Below are 14,887 nucleotides of genomic sequence, written 5' to 3' on the forward strand. Positions count from 1 at the left end.
GATGTGCCTTCAGCTGCATCTCGCAGAAAGCTTGAGGTCATGGCTTCTTCTTCTTTCTACTTTTCTACCATGTCGTTCATGCAACGAGACGAGTTCAGAAAAGGACATGTATGAAACGAAGAATCCTTTGTTCAATTTCCTGTAATTCCATAATCTAACATCCGTCTAAACCCAAGAACCTACTACCCATCAGCAGCTGATTAATGATAGCTATACACAAACAGCTGGTTGGTGCATGATCCCCATCGATGGCGCCACGCCGCTGACAGTGTGGTGGCAAGGCCTGACGATGGAGCTCAAGAACACCCTCAGAACCTCTTCAGAGGCCTCTCTTCTAAGCAAACACATGACGTACTCCATCACCGCAGCGTCACAGGGCAGCGAGATCCTGCCATCGTCGCCGGCGAACCCGAACTCCTCCTGCGCCATGCTCAGGAGCTCGCCGAAGACCGCCGTGCCGAGGTACGCCAGCGGGACCTCGAACCGCCTCCCGTCGGAGGAGTACACGACGCAGTGGCCCTTGCCAGCCACCGACGACGTCGATGCGCCCCACGAGCCTTCGTCTTCTTTCCGTGGCGTCGACGTGAGCCGCTTCCTCGCCAGAGCAGCCATTCTCTGCCACTTCTTTGCCATCTGAACGAGTCTCTTGGCACTGACCATGGTTGCTCCTCCTGCTTTTTTGGCTGAAAATTCAGAGAACTTCGGTTTGTATCAGGTGGTGTTCAGCGACTAGAGATGCCTTGCTGATGGACTGCTGAGGTGTTGGGTGCTAAGCTGATGGATTTATAGGTCAGGCAACGGGAAGACGATTCACAGACAGCCAAGAGACAATGCCATGAGCTCGGAACATGCAGTGTTGCATGCAGTGTTGCAAGGAGAAGCAGTGTGTTTGTCTGTGACTTTGATTTGATTTTTTCTGGGGCCATCTGTTTGGCACTTGTTGGAGCCACTAGTAGAAGCATTTGGATCGCTAGGATATCACAATGTGCTGCCATACTGCCATGTCTCGTGGGTCAGAGGACCACATGCATATTGGGTCCAACTTGTCAGTACCAGCTCTATCAGTGATTGTGTGATGAGATACCGATTGTTATCTGTGATTTGTATGCCCTATCTTAAGAAATCTGGAAGAATTGTGCCCACAGCAAATTATTTCTCCGCAACCGGATTTAAGTCTATTCAACGGCCCACCCAAACAAGTTGCTCGACAACTCCATATCGCCTCTTCAGTTTGCGGTCAGGTGGATCAGTAGCACATCATGTGAACTCCATTTCGTCGGTCCTTGTAGTTCCCTTTGAAGGACCTACAAGGTAGCAACTCAGGCAACTACCCAGTTTTATTTGCATTCTTGAAGCCATAATGTCCAACCGAACCATTCCATCCATGCTTCCTTGTCTTCATTTCCTATGTGCGGTGCCTTGGTTTAGGCCTGAAGAAAGCAGCTCTGAAATGGACTTGAACTGATGCATCTGATGGCACAACTGCTAGCTGAACGAGCTTGGCCCTCAGCCCCTCACACTTCAAGTCGGCTCCAACTAGCATGGGGTCCTCGTGCCACTTCCCCGCGACACCACTCGGCATGGCTGCACCTACATCGGCGGTGTCCAATCCAAGCACTGAAAGCGCACCATGGCCGGCACCGGCAGTGGCCACACACTCGGCCCCCCATCAGAATCACATCCAAATCGTACTCGCAGACGCGTATTCCGACATCGCACTCACCGTGATCATGGCCTTGTCCCTTGCTCAACCATCCCACCCGTGTAGTTGTCTGAGCTATATAATAACAGTCGGGTAGCCTCCGAAGTCCGAACACCATCACAAACAAAGCATTTCGAACTGAACTCAGAGCTCGCCAGTTTCCTGTCAAAGAAGAAAGAACCAACCATGGTCAGCGCCAAGAGGATCGCTCAGCTGGCCAAGAAGTGGCAGAGGATGGCAGCACTTGGAAGGAAGCGCCTCACCTGGGGCGCCGCAGCAAAGGAAGCCGATGAGTGCTGCACCTCTGTGGCGAGCAAGGGCCACTGCGCGGTGTACACCTCTGACGGGGCTCGGTTTGAGGTGCCATTGGCGTGCCTCGGAACAGCAGTCTTCGCGGAGCTCCTGCGGATGTCAAGGGAGGAGTTTGGCTTTGGGAGCGAAGATGGCAGGATCACGTTGCCCTGCGATGCCAAGGTCATGGAGTACGCCATGTGCTTGCTCAGGAGGGGCGCCTCTGCGGAGGTGGAGAAGGCGTTCTTGAGCACCATGGCGATGTCGTGCCACTATGCAAATCATGTAGCGCCCTATGTGACAGCTTGCTGTTAATTGCAGCTTTGTAGTGATTGTATAGTAGTTCAGCAGTGTAGGTAGTAAGACAGAGAGAAGTGTTTGTTATTCAGTGCCTTCTGATCCTGCAATCGATCGAGGAAGGTGATGGCTAAGCAAGTTCTTGGTTCAGAGCGAGCTTTTCACCAAACTTGGTTCAGAGCAAAGCGAGCTTTTCACCAAACTTGGTTCAGAGCAAGCTCTTCACCAAACACTTAAAAGAAAGCACGCACTAACGGAAAATAAGACTCTATAAGGGCTTGTATTTCTCCAAAATATGAACTCTTGTACAGTAAGGATGCCTCCCCTTTTATAAAAGGGAGGCCAACCGACTTTTACACACCGAATTTACCCTCATACAACTAGTACATTCTAGGAATATGCTGTACATTTCAGTAAAGAAAGAATAACGAGTCACGCGTTACACACCGCCTGGGTCACGTTCGCAAACGCCGCCTGAACGTGACCCCTTTCTTCCGCACCTTCACTCAGATGACCCTTGAACGCACCTTGGATCCTTGACTGCGAACGTGCCCAGGACCTTCGCACCCTCTCCTTGGAATTGCCTTGCACCTTCGCTCCGCCTGATTGACTCCGCACAGACAACGAATGCTCCGGATCTTCGCCAATGACCCGACGAAGTTGAGCGGCAAATGAATGACGTTAGGGATGAACGAGGGTGAAATTCAATCCGGTAGGCTCTGCGGTGATTCCATTCCCAAATAATGTCGTGCTGAGGGTGATGATCAAAAACCTTGATCCAGATCCCCAGCACAAGTTATTGCCAGTGTTCATTCATTGTACAGATCCTTTTCTGCACAATTAAATGACTGCTCACAATTTAGTGCCTAATTATGGGCAACATGTTTCTTCAGCACAATTTTCTGAATCCAGACCTGAAAGGTGACTGCCACTCCATGATCCAGCTGAACCAAAACGTGCCATCATGCCTCTTGCATTTTCAATTGGCAACTTGCTGCAATATTTAGAGTTTCGGTATCAGTTTGATTTGCATAATGCCAAGTGTACTTCCAATCCATGTTTCTGAACAAATATTGACCAGTTCTATCTAAAGAACAAACCTCATGAAGACCACAAGGAAATTGGGTCCAACGTGTCAGGACCATTCTGCCTGAGATTGTGCAGTGAGTTATCAATTGTAATGGTCATTAGGAAATCCAATTTAAAAGTATGAACTGGGTCCTCAGATTGTTCATGCACATTGCAATTGTATCTGATAATCTGAATGACCGGATTAAACATTTTCAGCAGTCCATACTACTTGCTCGACAGCGTCATATCACTTCTTCATTTGGCAGTCTGGATCACTGGCATCTCATGTGAACTCCATTTCGTTGCTTCTTACATGGACCTACAAGATTGCAACTAGGCATCTAGCTGACAATATGATAGGCATGTTCTTGGACCAGAGCTCAGAATATGTAGTGCTGAGCATTGTGTAGTTTTGATTAGATCTCTTTGGGGACATCTGTCCGGCACTTGTTGGAGCCACTAGTCACAATGCTTGGGCCACTAGGATATCACAATGTGCAGCCATACTGCCGTGCATCATGGATCATGAGGACCGCATGTTATATCAGGTCTAGTTTGTCAGAAGCAGTTCTTCCAGCGATCATGCAACGAAAAGAACCCATTGTTATTTGCTATTTGCAGTTCCTATCTTAAGATATCTGAAAGCTTTTCTGCCCACAGCACATTTTTCTGAACGGAAGGATTAAGCCTATACAACGGCCCAGACAACTTGCTCGACAGCTTCATAACACTTCTTCAATTTGCGGTCTGCAGCTGGATCACTAGCACTTCATGTGAGCTCCATTTCGCAGCTGCTTCTTGCAGTTCCCTACATTCCAGTTTTCTTTATTATTATTGTTCTTGATGCATGGTATTGCCATAATTCCATCTGATCGAAAACTTCAGCACATGCTTCCCAGTCCTCATTTTTAGGTGGGCAGCACCTTGTTTTCAGTCTGAATGAAATCAGGAGAACGTCTCATTACCCGGCTCTGAATAGACCCAAGCTGGTGTATCTGACGGCACAACCGCTAGCTGAACAAGCCTGGCCCTCACTTCACGTTGGCCCCCCAACTAATATGGGGTCCTTGCATCCTTCCCCATGACAACTGCATGCATGGTGTCCAAATCCAAGCACCGAAAGCACATCGTGTCTTCCAACATCGCACTGACCATGCTCGTGGCCTTGTCCCTTGCCCAACCATTCTGCTCGAGCAGTCGAGTGAACTATATATCCACGGTCAGGTGGCCTCTGAACACCATCACTTGCAGCTTCACAAACAAAACACAGCAAACTGAAGCCACAGCTCTCCAGCTTCCATCCAGAAAGGAGGAAACAAGTCAACAATTAACCATGATCAGCACCAAGAGGATTGCTCAGCTGGCCAAGAAGTGGCAGAGGATGGCAGCGCTTGGGAGGAAGCAACTCACCTGGCGGGCAGCAGCAATGGAAGCCGACGAGTGCTGCACCTCTGTGGCGAGCAAGGGCCACTGCGTGGTGTACACCACTGATGGGGTGCGGTTCGAGGTGCCATTGGCGTGCCTCAGCACAGCAGTCTTTGCAGAGCTCCTGCGGATGTCACAGGAGGAGTTCGGCTTTGGGGGTGATGATGGCAAGATCACTCTGTCCTGCGACGCTGCGGTCATGGATTACGCCATGTGTTTGCTCAGGAAGGGCGCCTCTGCAGAGGTGGAGAAGGCATTCCTCAGCACCATGGCGATGTCGTGCCACTATGCAAACCATGTGGTTCCGTATGTGGCAGTTTGCTGTTAGTTGCAGTTGTATGAGTGTATGTTAGTAGTAGTCCATCAGTGTAGGTAGTATGACAAAAAGGTGTTATTCAGAGCCCCTTTTTCCGGCAAAGAGGTCAAGGAAGGTGGCGACTTAGCAAGTTAATGCAATGTTCTTGTTCATTGTACAAATCCTTTGTTGCACAGTTCCCTTTTTCTTGCATTTCCAATTGGCAGCTTGCTGCGATCTTCAGAGTTTTGCTATCATTTTGGTTTACAGAACGTCAAGTGTTACTCCTCAAGTCCTCCCAATCCATGTTTCGTGGTCAGCATTGACCGGTTCATCTAAGAAACATATCTCCTGAGGTCAAATACAAATCGGGTCCAACCTGTCAAGGACCATTCTGCCTGGTATCGTGTAGTGAGATATCAATTGTAAAGGTAATTATAGTGTCCTATTTAAAAATATGATATGGGTCCTCAGATTGAGACATATAGCCTGACAGTTGTTCATGCCCATGCCAATATGTATCTGAACGACCAAATTAAACATTTTAAGCGGTCCAAACTACTTGCTCAACAACTTCACATCACTTCTTCAATTGGTGGTCCGTTGGTTCACTGGCATCTCATGTGAACTCCATTTCATGGCTTCTTCTTAATGGACCTACAACATTGCAACTTTGCAGCTAGCTGATAACCATAGGCATGTTCATGGACCAGCCCTCCATATCACAGAAGCCCACAGTTTGGGTGCATGTTCATATCTATCATGAGGTACTCATCATATAACCATTGTTAGTCTTCAATTGAGGTAACTTGATCCTGTAGAGAGACTGGTGTCTGCACTCTACAGTAAGTGGTATATCACTGGAATTCAAAGCGCACCTTGACGTGTGATTTGTGATACTAAACATGAGATCGGACCTCCTGAAATAAAACCAGACTGATGCACGATGCATCATTCAGTTCAGAGCTGAGAACCAGATCTAAGACAAATACTCAAGAAACAGACCCCAAATCATTCAGAATGGTTGGTTTTGAGCTTATCTTCAAGTCAGTGGGTATAGGACACTGAAACAGAAGGAGGACCTCCATAAAAGATGGACCCAGTATTCTGGCACTATGTCCCTGCCCAATTCAGCAGCCCGTACTGTAGTGTGTATCTGATGCCCAATCACTAGTCCACTATCTTTTCCTTCATGGGGAACCAAGTAATGGCCCAGCAAAATCAAATCTGAATCTCCATGTTTGCTGCCAGCAACGTATGTACCAAGGTCATGGCCTTGTCCCCTGACAGCTCTGTAGTGATTCCTTGCCAGCATTCAAGCTATACAGTGCCATCTGCGGTGCTGCATCAGCAGTTTGCAGCTCCTGAAGGCATATAGGATTCTACAACAATTAGTCTAATACACTTTGTGCTCTTGTATGTGTAGTACTCTTGACATAATTAGAAAGAAGGAAATTGTACAGTCTCTTAATCTTAATGAACTGATAGGTTCCCCAAATCTTTGAAAATTTTGTGATGTGTTGCATGTCAGCAATGAATCAGAGCCTGCCAAACCAACACCTACAGGAAAAATCAGCTCTTAATTTTGTGCTGCTTTTCATTTAGAATATATATATGAAACTTGCAGACAGGAACGGCACATAAATGTATACATAACTGTGAACTACTGAACTGTCACATATTTGCATACAGGACAGGAGAAAAGCTTGTTTTCAATATGTATGCTTCAAAGAGGCAATGAATGACCTCTTGGCATATTAAAATTTTTGAGTTTTAACTAAAACGAATGGTTATGGTCTAAAAAAGTTTTTAGAGTGTAAATTAAATATTTCAAAATCAAGCTGAGATGACTGTGAATAAGTAGTACTGCAAACCCTGATGCCAATTTTGCAAGCATGAGCTGAGAAGTTATCTGAACTCCGAACTAGTACGACACCTACACTCACAGGCACAGCAATAGAACAATGATTCAAAGAACCATGTATTCTTCAAAGCTAGTTGAAGGCCCACAGGAAATTGAAGAAAGATGCAGAGAAATGGATACCATATGAGATGCTGCTGGACAAGCAGACCACAAATAGAAATGAGGTGTGACACCATCCAGCCAACTCCTATGAACCAATCAAGGCTCCTCATGGACTAATGGAATATAGCAGACAACTCACTGTGAAATACTAAATGGTTCATACACACACAAATCCAATGGGAATAAATGTCATCTTATAACTGAGTAACTGAGAGCAGTCGCATATTAGCACACACATACAACGATGATGAAAATACAATGTATATTATATCCTTCAAATAGAAAACAAAAAGCTGATACGATTCATAAGCTTGGGATCCTACAATGTTGCAAATGTTCTGAGCAGCTCAGGACTTGTCCAAACTCCAAACCACTCTAGCCACGTACACAATCCACAGGAAATTCATAAGCTTGGTGGTCCTACAATTCCGCAAATGGCTCACAACTTGCCGAAGGTCCACAAGAAATGGAAATTGCAGGAAGACATAAATAAATGGGTGATCACGAACTGCAGACTGCATGCAGTTAGACAAGCAGAATACCAATCCAAACTGAGATATAGCAACGTCCAGCCAGGCAGCCAGCTGCTATGAACAAATGAAGGCACTGATGCATTTACAACGAGTTACAGAGGGGCTCGTGCACGCGCAAATCTGAGCAAGTAAACCTGAGCATACTGTATGATTGGGGGGCAACCAGAACGGGCACGGCACGGCACGGTGAGGAAGACGGCGTACCACTTGGAGGCGCTGAGGAGAGGCGGAGCAGGACCGCGGCAACCGCGCCGCCGGCCAGCCGCCGCAGCGCGCGCGCCAGCGACTTGGACTCGCCCGCGGCCATCATCATCGCCGCCATCGCGCTTCGCCCCTGGGCCCGGGACTCGCCGCCGACGCCGAGGCGGGGTGGGGGAGTGCGGGGCCGACGCCATCGCGCTTCGCCGCCGACGCCTTTGCCGGCCGCAGGGCGCGCGGGCCGCCCACGCCAGCGAGCCGTCCCTGGACGACGCGTCCTTCACCTCCCCGTGTGGGAACGGCGCCTCGCAGTTGTGGGCTACCCTGGGTGGCTACGCCGAGGACATCGCCGGGCGGATCTTCCTCAGAAAAGGCGGCGGAACTTTTACGAAAACCCCTAAAATGGATCGCGATCCAATTATTTGCATATAATCCCCAAAATCCGATTATTTTCATATAACCCCTAAAATGGATCGACGACTCATAATCACGATCCAAATTTTTGCATAAAACCCCCTGCTTCGGTCTTCCTCCCCCGCTTGCTTCTGTTCATCTTTGGCGCCGTTCCTGAACCACGATAGCGGAGGCGACGCGACGATGATGTTCCAGCACGACTGGTTTCCCAACTACCTCCTCCTCGCCGCATCCGCCGGCCAATTCTCCAGCGCCGCCTCCAGCAATCCAGCCCTCCAGACCTCCACTCGGCCTCTTTCGTCATCCGCCATTACCAGATCCCTTCATACCTTCCCCTTCTCCGTCCTCCGGCCGCCTAGTCTCCGACGAAATCTACCCCGAATTTCCCTTGGGCTCAAGGGAACCAAAACCAACCACGGCTTTCACGAAACAGACCACCGTCTTGGTCGAAGGATCAGCAGAGAATGCTGGAGCGCTCTGGCGGCGCTGAATGGTGAGGCGCGGCCGAGACAGAGTAGAAGCCTAAAGTCAGATTTGCACCCGTCTATCTTATCCAATGATGAAGTACAGTTGCTGCATTTTATTGAACATAAGAGTCAAAGTCTTGCATAGAAAATCACTCGGTATGGTGAAATGTCTTGAACGGCAAATAAGTTGATGGCGTACTTGCAGAGCTGCATTTATCAAGACATCGTAGAACACCGTACCCAAATTTGCTACTCCAGATAAAAAAAAACTTGTAGTGCATAACTGCATATCTCTGTTCCGTTTCCTTTTTGAAACAATAATATATATTTTCCAGTTTCTAACAATGTATTTACATATGCCATGCAAGAAAAAAGAAAACAATCTCTTATAGCTGATCTTCAGAAGCTAGCAACAGCTACTTGCTGGCTAACACCCATAGATTGCGCCAAGCCATTTCCATAGTGGCAAGGCCTCGCCATGGAGCTCAGGAACGCCCTCACGACCTCTTCCGATGCGTCTCTTCTGAGCAAACACAACACGTACTCCATCACGGCAGCATCGCAGGGCAGCGTGATCCTGCCATCATCGCCGGCGAACCCGAACTCCTCCTGCGACATGTTCAGGAGCTCGCCGAAGACCGCCGTGCCGAGGTACGCCAGCGGGACCTCGAACCTCCGGCCGTCGGCCGAGTACACGACGCAGCAACCCTTGCCGGCCACCGACGTCGACGTGCTGCAGGGCCCTTCGGTTTCCTTTGCCGGCGCCGATGTGATCCGCTTCCTCGCCAGGCCAGCCATTCGCTGCCACTTCTTCGCCATCTGAACGAGTCTCTTGGCGCTGACCATGGCTGCTTGCTTCTCCTGCTTTTCTTGGCTGGAAGTTCAGAGAACTGCAGTTTAATTTGTATCTGGTGTGTGTTCAGCTTCTAGGTGTAGTGCTTAGCTTGCAGATGGAATGAAGTGTTGGCACGAAGCTGACGGATTTATAGGTGAGAGCTGAGAACTGAGAAGAAAGAGAAAGCATACGGTTCAAGGGCAGCCATCAACTCAGGCTGGCAAGAGACAAGGCCACGAGCTAAGAACATGCAATGTTGCAATTCCAAGGTGAATCGGTGTGTGACTTTGATTTGATTTCTATGGGGCCATCTGTTTGCCACTTGCTGCAGTACTTGGGTATCGCAACGTGCTGCCATACTGCAATGCCTCATGTAAATTGGGTCCAAATGTCGGTACCAGTTCTTTTCAGTGGTTGTGCAATTGCTGTTTGTGACTAGTGTGTCCCCTATCCTAACATATCTGAAATCTTTTTTGTGCCTAGCACATTGTTTCTGAGAGACCGAGTCAAGCCTGCAGCTGGATCACTAGCACGTCATGTGAGCTCTATTTCTCGGCTGCTTCGTTCTTGCAGTTCTCTACATTCCCGTTTTTATTTTATTGTCATTGGATCTTGAAGCATGCCGATGACATTGCCATCTAATCGGAACGTTCAGCCCATGCTTCCCTGCCCTCATCTTGCTGTGGGCAGTGCCTTGTTTTCAGTCTGAAAGAAAACAGGTTCATGTGCTGATGTATCTGACGGCACAGCCGCTAGCTGAACAAGCCACGAGCGGCACACCCACGCTTGACATGGGGTCCTCGTGCCCCTTCCCGGCACCGAAAGCGGCACACCCACGAGCGGCACCGGCACGCGCCAAACACTCGCGGCCCCCACCTGAATCTCATCCATCCTCTCCTCCCTTGCCCAACCATTGCATTGGAGACTTTGGAGTCGTGCCAGCTATCTATATATTCACGGTCAGGTGGCCTCTGAACACCATCACTCGCAGCTTCACAACACAAGTTAAAGCACTGCAAACTCCTGTGTTCTCGTCGAGAAAGAAAGAGAAGGGCCAAGTCACCAACCATGATCAGCGCCAAGAGGATCGCTCAGCTAGCCAAGAAGTGGCAGAGGATGGCGGCGCTCGGGAGGAAGCGCCTCGCCTGGGGGACACCGGCGTCCAAGGAAGCCGGCGAGTGCTCCACCTCCGTCTCCGTGGCGAGCAAGGGCCACTGCGCGGTGTACAGCGCCGACGGGGCGCGGTTCGAGGTGCCGCTGGCGTGCCTCGGCACCGCGGTCTTCGCGGAGCTCCTGCGGATGTCGAGGGAGGAGTTCGGCTTCGCGGGCGGCGACGGCGGCAGGATCACGCTGCCCTGCGACGCCGCGGTCGTGGAGTACGCCATGTGCTTGCTCAGGAGGGGCGCCTCCGCCGAGCTGGAGCAGGCGTTCCTCAGCACCATGGCGACGTCGTGCCGCTACGCGAGCCGTGTGGCGCCGTGCGTAGGAGCCGGACAGCAGGTTGCTGTTTAGAGCTGCACATGCAGTTCAGTGTATGTAGTAGGCCAAAGATTAGTTTTGTTTTAAGAGCCTTCTGATCCTGCAAGCGATCAAGTAAGGTGTTAAAAGTACAAGAAATTAGAGAGCCATTATTCTTTGTATATATGTTTAATTCAGGCCCTCCACTGAATCCCATCGAAACTGAAACGAACAGAGTTGCCATGAAAACGAGTTCGTTTGCGACAAAATACGTCACTACATGGTTTCAAAATTTCTGTCCAGACTCCAGAGTATCCAGAGTTTTGCTACGGGTATTGTTTGCACCATGTCATGTATTTGGTCATTTTACAAGGACTGACACTTGCCCTGCGCAGACCGCAGAAACAGTTGGATTTGTCATTTCAAATGGTCTACATTTACCAGAACAATACAAATGCTGCAATAGTTTGATTCGGCAAATCCTTGACCTAAGCCAAAATCAAATACTCTAGGAGACGCACTATAACCTACTAATATGTGATATGTTGTTGTACAGAAGCATTAAGAGAGAATGTAACATAGTGAGCCTGCTCTTCGTGTTGCACTACGGAAGCTTGCCGGTCTTGAGCGCCTCAAAGCGTGCAGTGAGAGTTTCGTAGTCGAGAGGCATATTTGGATGAACACGAGATTGATGGTTTGCCTTTGGCAGCTCAGGGAAATCATTATCTGGCCCTTCCTCTTCAGAGTGACGGTTTTCTGAAAAAGGCTCTCTCGTAGGAGGTAGTGGTCTTTCTACCGACTGTATCTCCACATCATTTTCATCCTCTGACTCTGAATACAGTCCCTCAGAATCATCAAACTTAATCTCTGAGTGCACCTTCCGAGCAGCACGGCTGTTCCTTCTGCGTGTCTTCCTAGTGTCCAAATCCGCAGGATAGTTATCTCTGTCTTCTACGTGGTTCGTTCCGCTGAAGCTTCCTGTGCTGGATGCTTTCCCTCCGTGGGGTTTTAGTTCATCAAAGGCATCTGTGTCTTCTTTCCTGGATGGTCCGCTTGAGTTGCTCATTGACTGCCTCTTGCGGGGATGAGTGTATTCATGAGCTGAATCTTTGCAATCTTCGACTTCATCAAATGGGTGGTTGTTCTTATTGGCAAAATCAGCTGCAGCCTTGGCAGCAGATGCTGCTCTCTCAGCAGACTCTGCAGCTGCTCGAGCAGCCGAAGCAGCATCTTTGAATTGCATAGTGTCCCCATTATCATATTCATCATCTGAGTACCTAGAGCTGCACAAGAGAATAAAAAGACATGTATGAGGAACGAACTAACGCTATTGCAAATCTACATCACTGAAATGGTTACATGTCTAGAAGGACTGGAACCTGAAGTTGGTTGGGATTGGTTGCACAACATGTGGTGTCAGAGTAGTCTTTACAGGCACATTGCAAGCTTCAACAAATGTACTCGGTCCTTTCTGCAAAGAAAAACATATTAACTCAAGACATCAGGCATGTACGATAAAAGTATTTGCAAGAGTCTCGGGTAGCACATACAATTAACTCTTCAGGAGGTTTTAGAAGCTCCTGCTCACTCTCAGTGGTATCCCAATCAATCTGATGCTCCTTTGCTATATCCTTTAGAACTTTGAGCTTAGTTTGCCCAGAAGGCTTCTTAACAGACAGCTTCTCAATCAGCTTCAAAAAGGGGGTTCAAGTTCAGCGTTGAGAAGAATGGACATATGCAAATATATAGTTCAATGATTTGTTGAATTGTAACTAAAAGATTTATCCATACTTACAAGGTTATTAACAGCAGCATCTGGGCGCAAATCAACTGCAGCAGAAACAAAATCTTTGCCGTACTTCTTTTCAAAAATGTCACGAATCCGACCGAGTTCAGGGAGCTCTGAGCACCTTGGAGCTGCAAATATCAAACTGCAGATGCCTTCTTTCAAGTCTGCTGGACATTCCCTGAATAAAAGGATGGCAAAAGAGGTAGCACAAGATTAGAACCTTCTTTTAGTTACGAGAATAAGTAATTTTTTAAGTCAAGGGTTGCACAGGACAAACTTTTGCTTTGCAATGATGGGTAGACGTGTAACAATTAGCTCACAGAAGAGTTCAATGATCTCGTTGGCTGCCATGAAGTTCTGTTCTCTAATTACATGTTCAACCTGCAAAATTGCCAAGTACATGGATTAATAATTGTATGAAATTCGATCCGCATCAAAATTTTCTGCCCTGTTTCTGAAGAACATGTGACAGCACAAGGGCGAAGGAGTCAAAAGAACCTCAGGGTAAACAAAGCAATTTGCAGAGGTTTACATACCTAATTTACTTACACAACTTATTTTAACGGAAACTTCAAAACTGCGGCATCAATGTTCAGAAAATTAAAGCATAATTAAGGAGTTTTCCTTATCTCGATGTTATTAATCCAAAAAACGTCATGTTTAGAGCATTTAATCTCTTACAATCAAAGCTTACCAACTCTGACTGTGTAAGGCAGTTAATCTCTTAGGATTAATGTTTTCCAATTCTGATAGTGTACCCCCTCAACTGACCAAAAGGAACCAACTCGTACGGAATTTCTTGTCATCGTACATCAGGATCCCCCGTGCTCTGGAAACCCGAAAATCCGCATAAAAGCAGGCCTATATACCGCGAGATCAGAAATGAAGAACGCGCGCAACCGCAGCTTCCGATTCGAGGGATCTCAGACCGAGATAAAGGGACCACTCTGTCTAAACAGCATCAGCAACCCAAGTTTCTCCGACGAACTAATCTGAATGCACATAAATAAAACCAACTGGTGCTGAGTGCTCACCCTGATGCGCGCGGTGTCCTCCTGCTTGTCGCGGAGCAGCGCGGCGATGTCGCGGCGCATCTGCCGCACTTGCGCCTCCCGCCGGTTCCGCAGCAGCTTCATCCTCGCCGTCGCCATCCGCGCCTCCGTCTTGCTGCCAAAACCAAGGCCCCACTGATCAGTCCCAAACCCCGTCGCCACGAAGAAGAAGAAAGTGGGAGGGAACAAGTAACCGGAACGGGCACCGCGCGGAGGGAGACGGCGTACCAATTGGAGGCGCTGAAGGTGCGGCGGAGCAGCACGGCGGCGACCGCGGCGCCGGCCAGCCGCCGCAGCGCGCGCGCCGGGGACTTGGACTCGCCCGCGGTCATCATCATCGCCGCCATCGCGCTTCGCCCCTCCCCTGGGACTCGTCGCCGACGCCGAAGTAGGTAGGGTGGGTGCGCGAGGCGGTGCGGTGCCGATGGCGTGGGTGCGCGAGGCCTTCGGAGCTCAGGAGACTGGCAAGGGGTTTTGTTCGCGTCTTGTGCTGCCCGTTCGGCGCTGGCTCCAGCCCCAACGGTCACCTTGACTCCGGATGCCGAGATGCTCCTCGACGAGGCGATCGACCCGTAGGGCGGTGGCTCGGTGGGCCCGAGGTGGCAGAGGGACTGGGTGGTGCGCGTGCCGTGTTGCAGACTTGCAGGGCCCGGTGCTGGCTCCTGTGTGTCCCACCTGTCCGCCCCGAGGGATGATGTGGCGGTGGGGCCTGGTGAGTTTCCCGTTGGGGGCAAAAAGGACTTAACAAAATAGACGGTATGGGATGGGCCCACGAGTCGTGGGACTCAAAGGTCCGGCCCAACAATGTTAACGCGGAAAAAGCCCGTATCTTCGTGGGCCTTTCCTCGTCACAAGCATTTTTGCCCCCTCCCTCCATCAGGCAGGTATTCCTCTTTCGATAACACGTTTCACAGAGAGAGAGAGAGATGCCAATATGCCATTGACGAGGTGACTTTAGTTTAAGGTTCTCTCGGTCGACGCAAGTGAGCAGTTTCATTTCTTTTTTTTTTTCCTTCTGTAATCGTCGGCTTCTT

The 14,887-nt window shown here is 49.2% G+C and overlaps 6 protein-coding genes across 6 annotated transcripts; 3 read left to right on the plus strand and 3 right to left on the minus strand.

Moving 5' to 3' along the window:
* Positions 1-109: 109 nt before the first annotated feature.
* Positions 110-1,665, minus strand: LOC117843397 (auxin-responsive protein SAUR36). The gene has a single exon (XM_034723979.2). The coding sequence runs from the start codon at positions 658-660 to the stop codon at positions 211-213; it is 450 nt and encodes a 149-aa protein (XP_034579870.1). The 5' UTR covers positions 661-1,665; the 3' UTR covers positions 110-210.
* A 145-nt stretch (positions 1,666-1,810) lies between these two features.
* LOC117843401 (auxin-responsive protein SAUR36-like) lies at positions 1,811-2,440 on the plus strand. The gene has a single exon (XM_034723984.2). It carries the CDS (start codon positions 1,889-1,891, stop codon positions 2,306-2,308), a length of 420 nt encoding a protein of 139 aa, XP_034579875.1. The 5' UTR covers positions 1,811-1,888; the 3' UTR covers positions 2,309-2,440.
* Positions 2,441-2,546: 106 nt separating this feature from the next.
* Positions 2,547-9,771, minus strand: LOC117843398 (auxin-responsive protein SAUR36). Its single transcript, XM_072291520.1, has 2 exons — positions 7,845-9,771; positions 2,547-6,641 (listed from the first exon to the last, which is right to left on the minus strand). The coding sequence occupies exon 1, from the start codon at positions 9,563-9,565 to the stop codon at positions 9,119-9,121; it is 447 nt and encodes a 148-aa protein (XP_072147621.1). The 5' UTR covers positions 9,566-9,771; the 3' UTR covers positions 2,547-6,641; positions 7,845-9,118.
* Positions 4,443-6,459, plus strand: LOC117843396 (uncharacterized). Its single transcript, XM_072291892.1, has 2 exons — positions 4,443-5,102; positions 6,349-6,459. Exons 1-2 carry the CDS (start codon positions 4,443-4,445, stop codon positions 6,457-6,459), a joined length of 771 nt encoding a protein of 256 aa, XP_072147993.1.
* Positions 9,772-10,217: 446 nt separating the features above from the next.
* LOC117843399 (auxin-responsive protein SAUR36) lies at positions 10,218-11,147 on the plus strand. The gene has a single exon (XM_034723982.2). It carries the CDS (start codon positions 10,623-10,625, stop codon positions 11,064-11,066), a length of 444 nt encoding a protein of 147 aa, XP_034579873.1. The 5' UTR covers positions 10,218-10,622; the 3' UTR covers positions 11,067-11,147.
* Positions 11,148-11,388: 241 nt separating this feature from the next.
* On the minus strand, positions 11,389-14,332 carry LOC117843394 (uncharacterized). The gene is made up of 7 exons (XM_034723977.2): positions 14,082-14,332; positions 13,836-13,968; positions 13,079-13,182; positions 12,808-12,979; positions 12,563-12,703; positions 12,392-12,483; positions 11,389-12,295 (listed from the first exon to the last, which is right to left on the minus strand). The coding sequence occupies exons 1-7, from the start codon at positions 14,198-14,200 to the stop codon at positions 11,617-11,619; spliced, it is 1,440 nt and encodes a 479-aa protein (XP_034579868.1). The 5' UTR covers positions 14,201-14,332; the 3' UTR covers positions 11,389-11,616.
* Between the last annotated feature and the right edge of the window lie 555 nt (positions 14,333-14,887).

Source organism: Setaria viridis, chromosome 2, assembly GCF_005286985.2.
Source record: "Setaria viridis chromosome 2, Setaria_viridis_v4.0, whole genome shotgun sequence".
NCBI classification, from domain to species: Eukaryota; Viridiplantae; Streptophyta; class Magnoliopsida; order Poales; family Poaceae; genus Setaria; species Setaria viridis.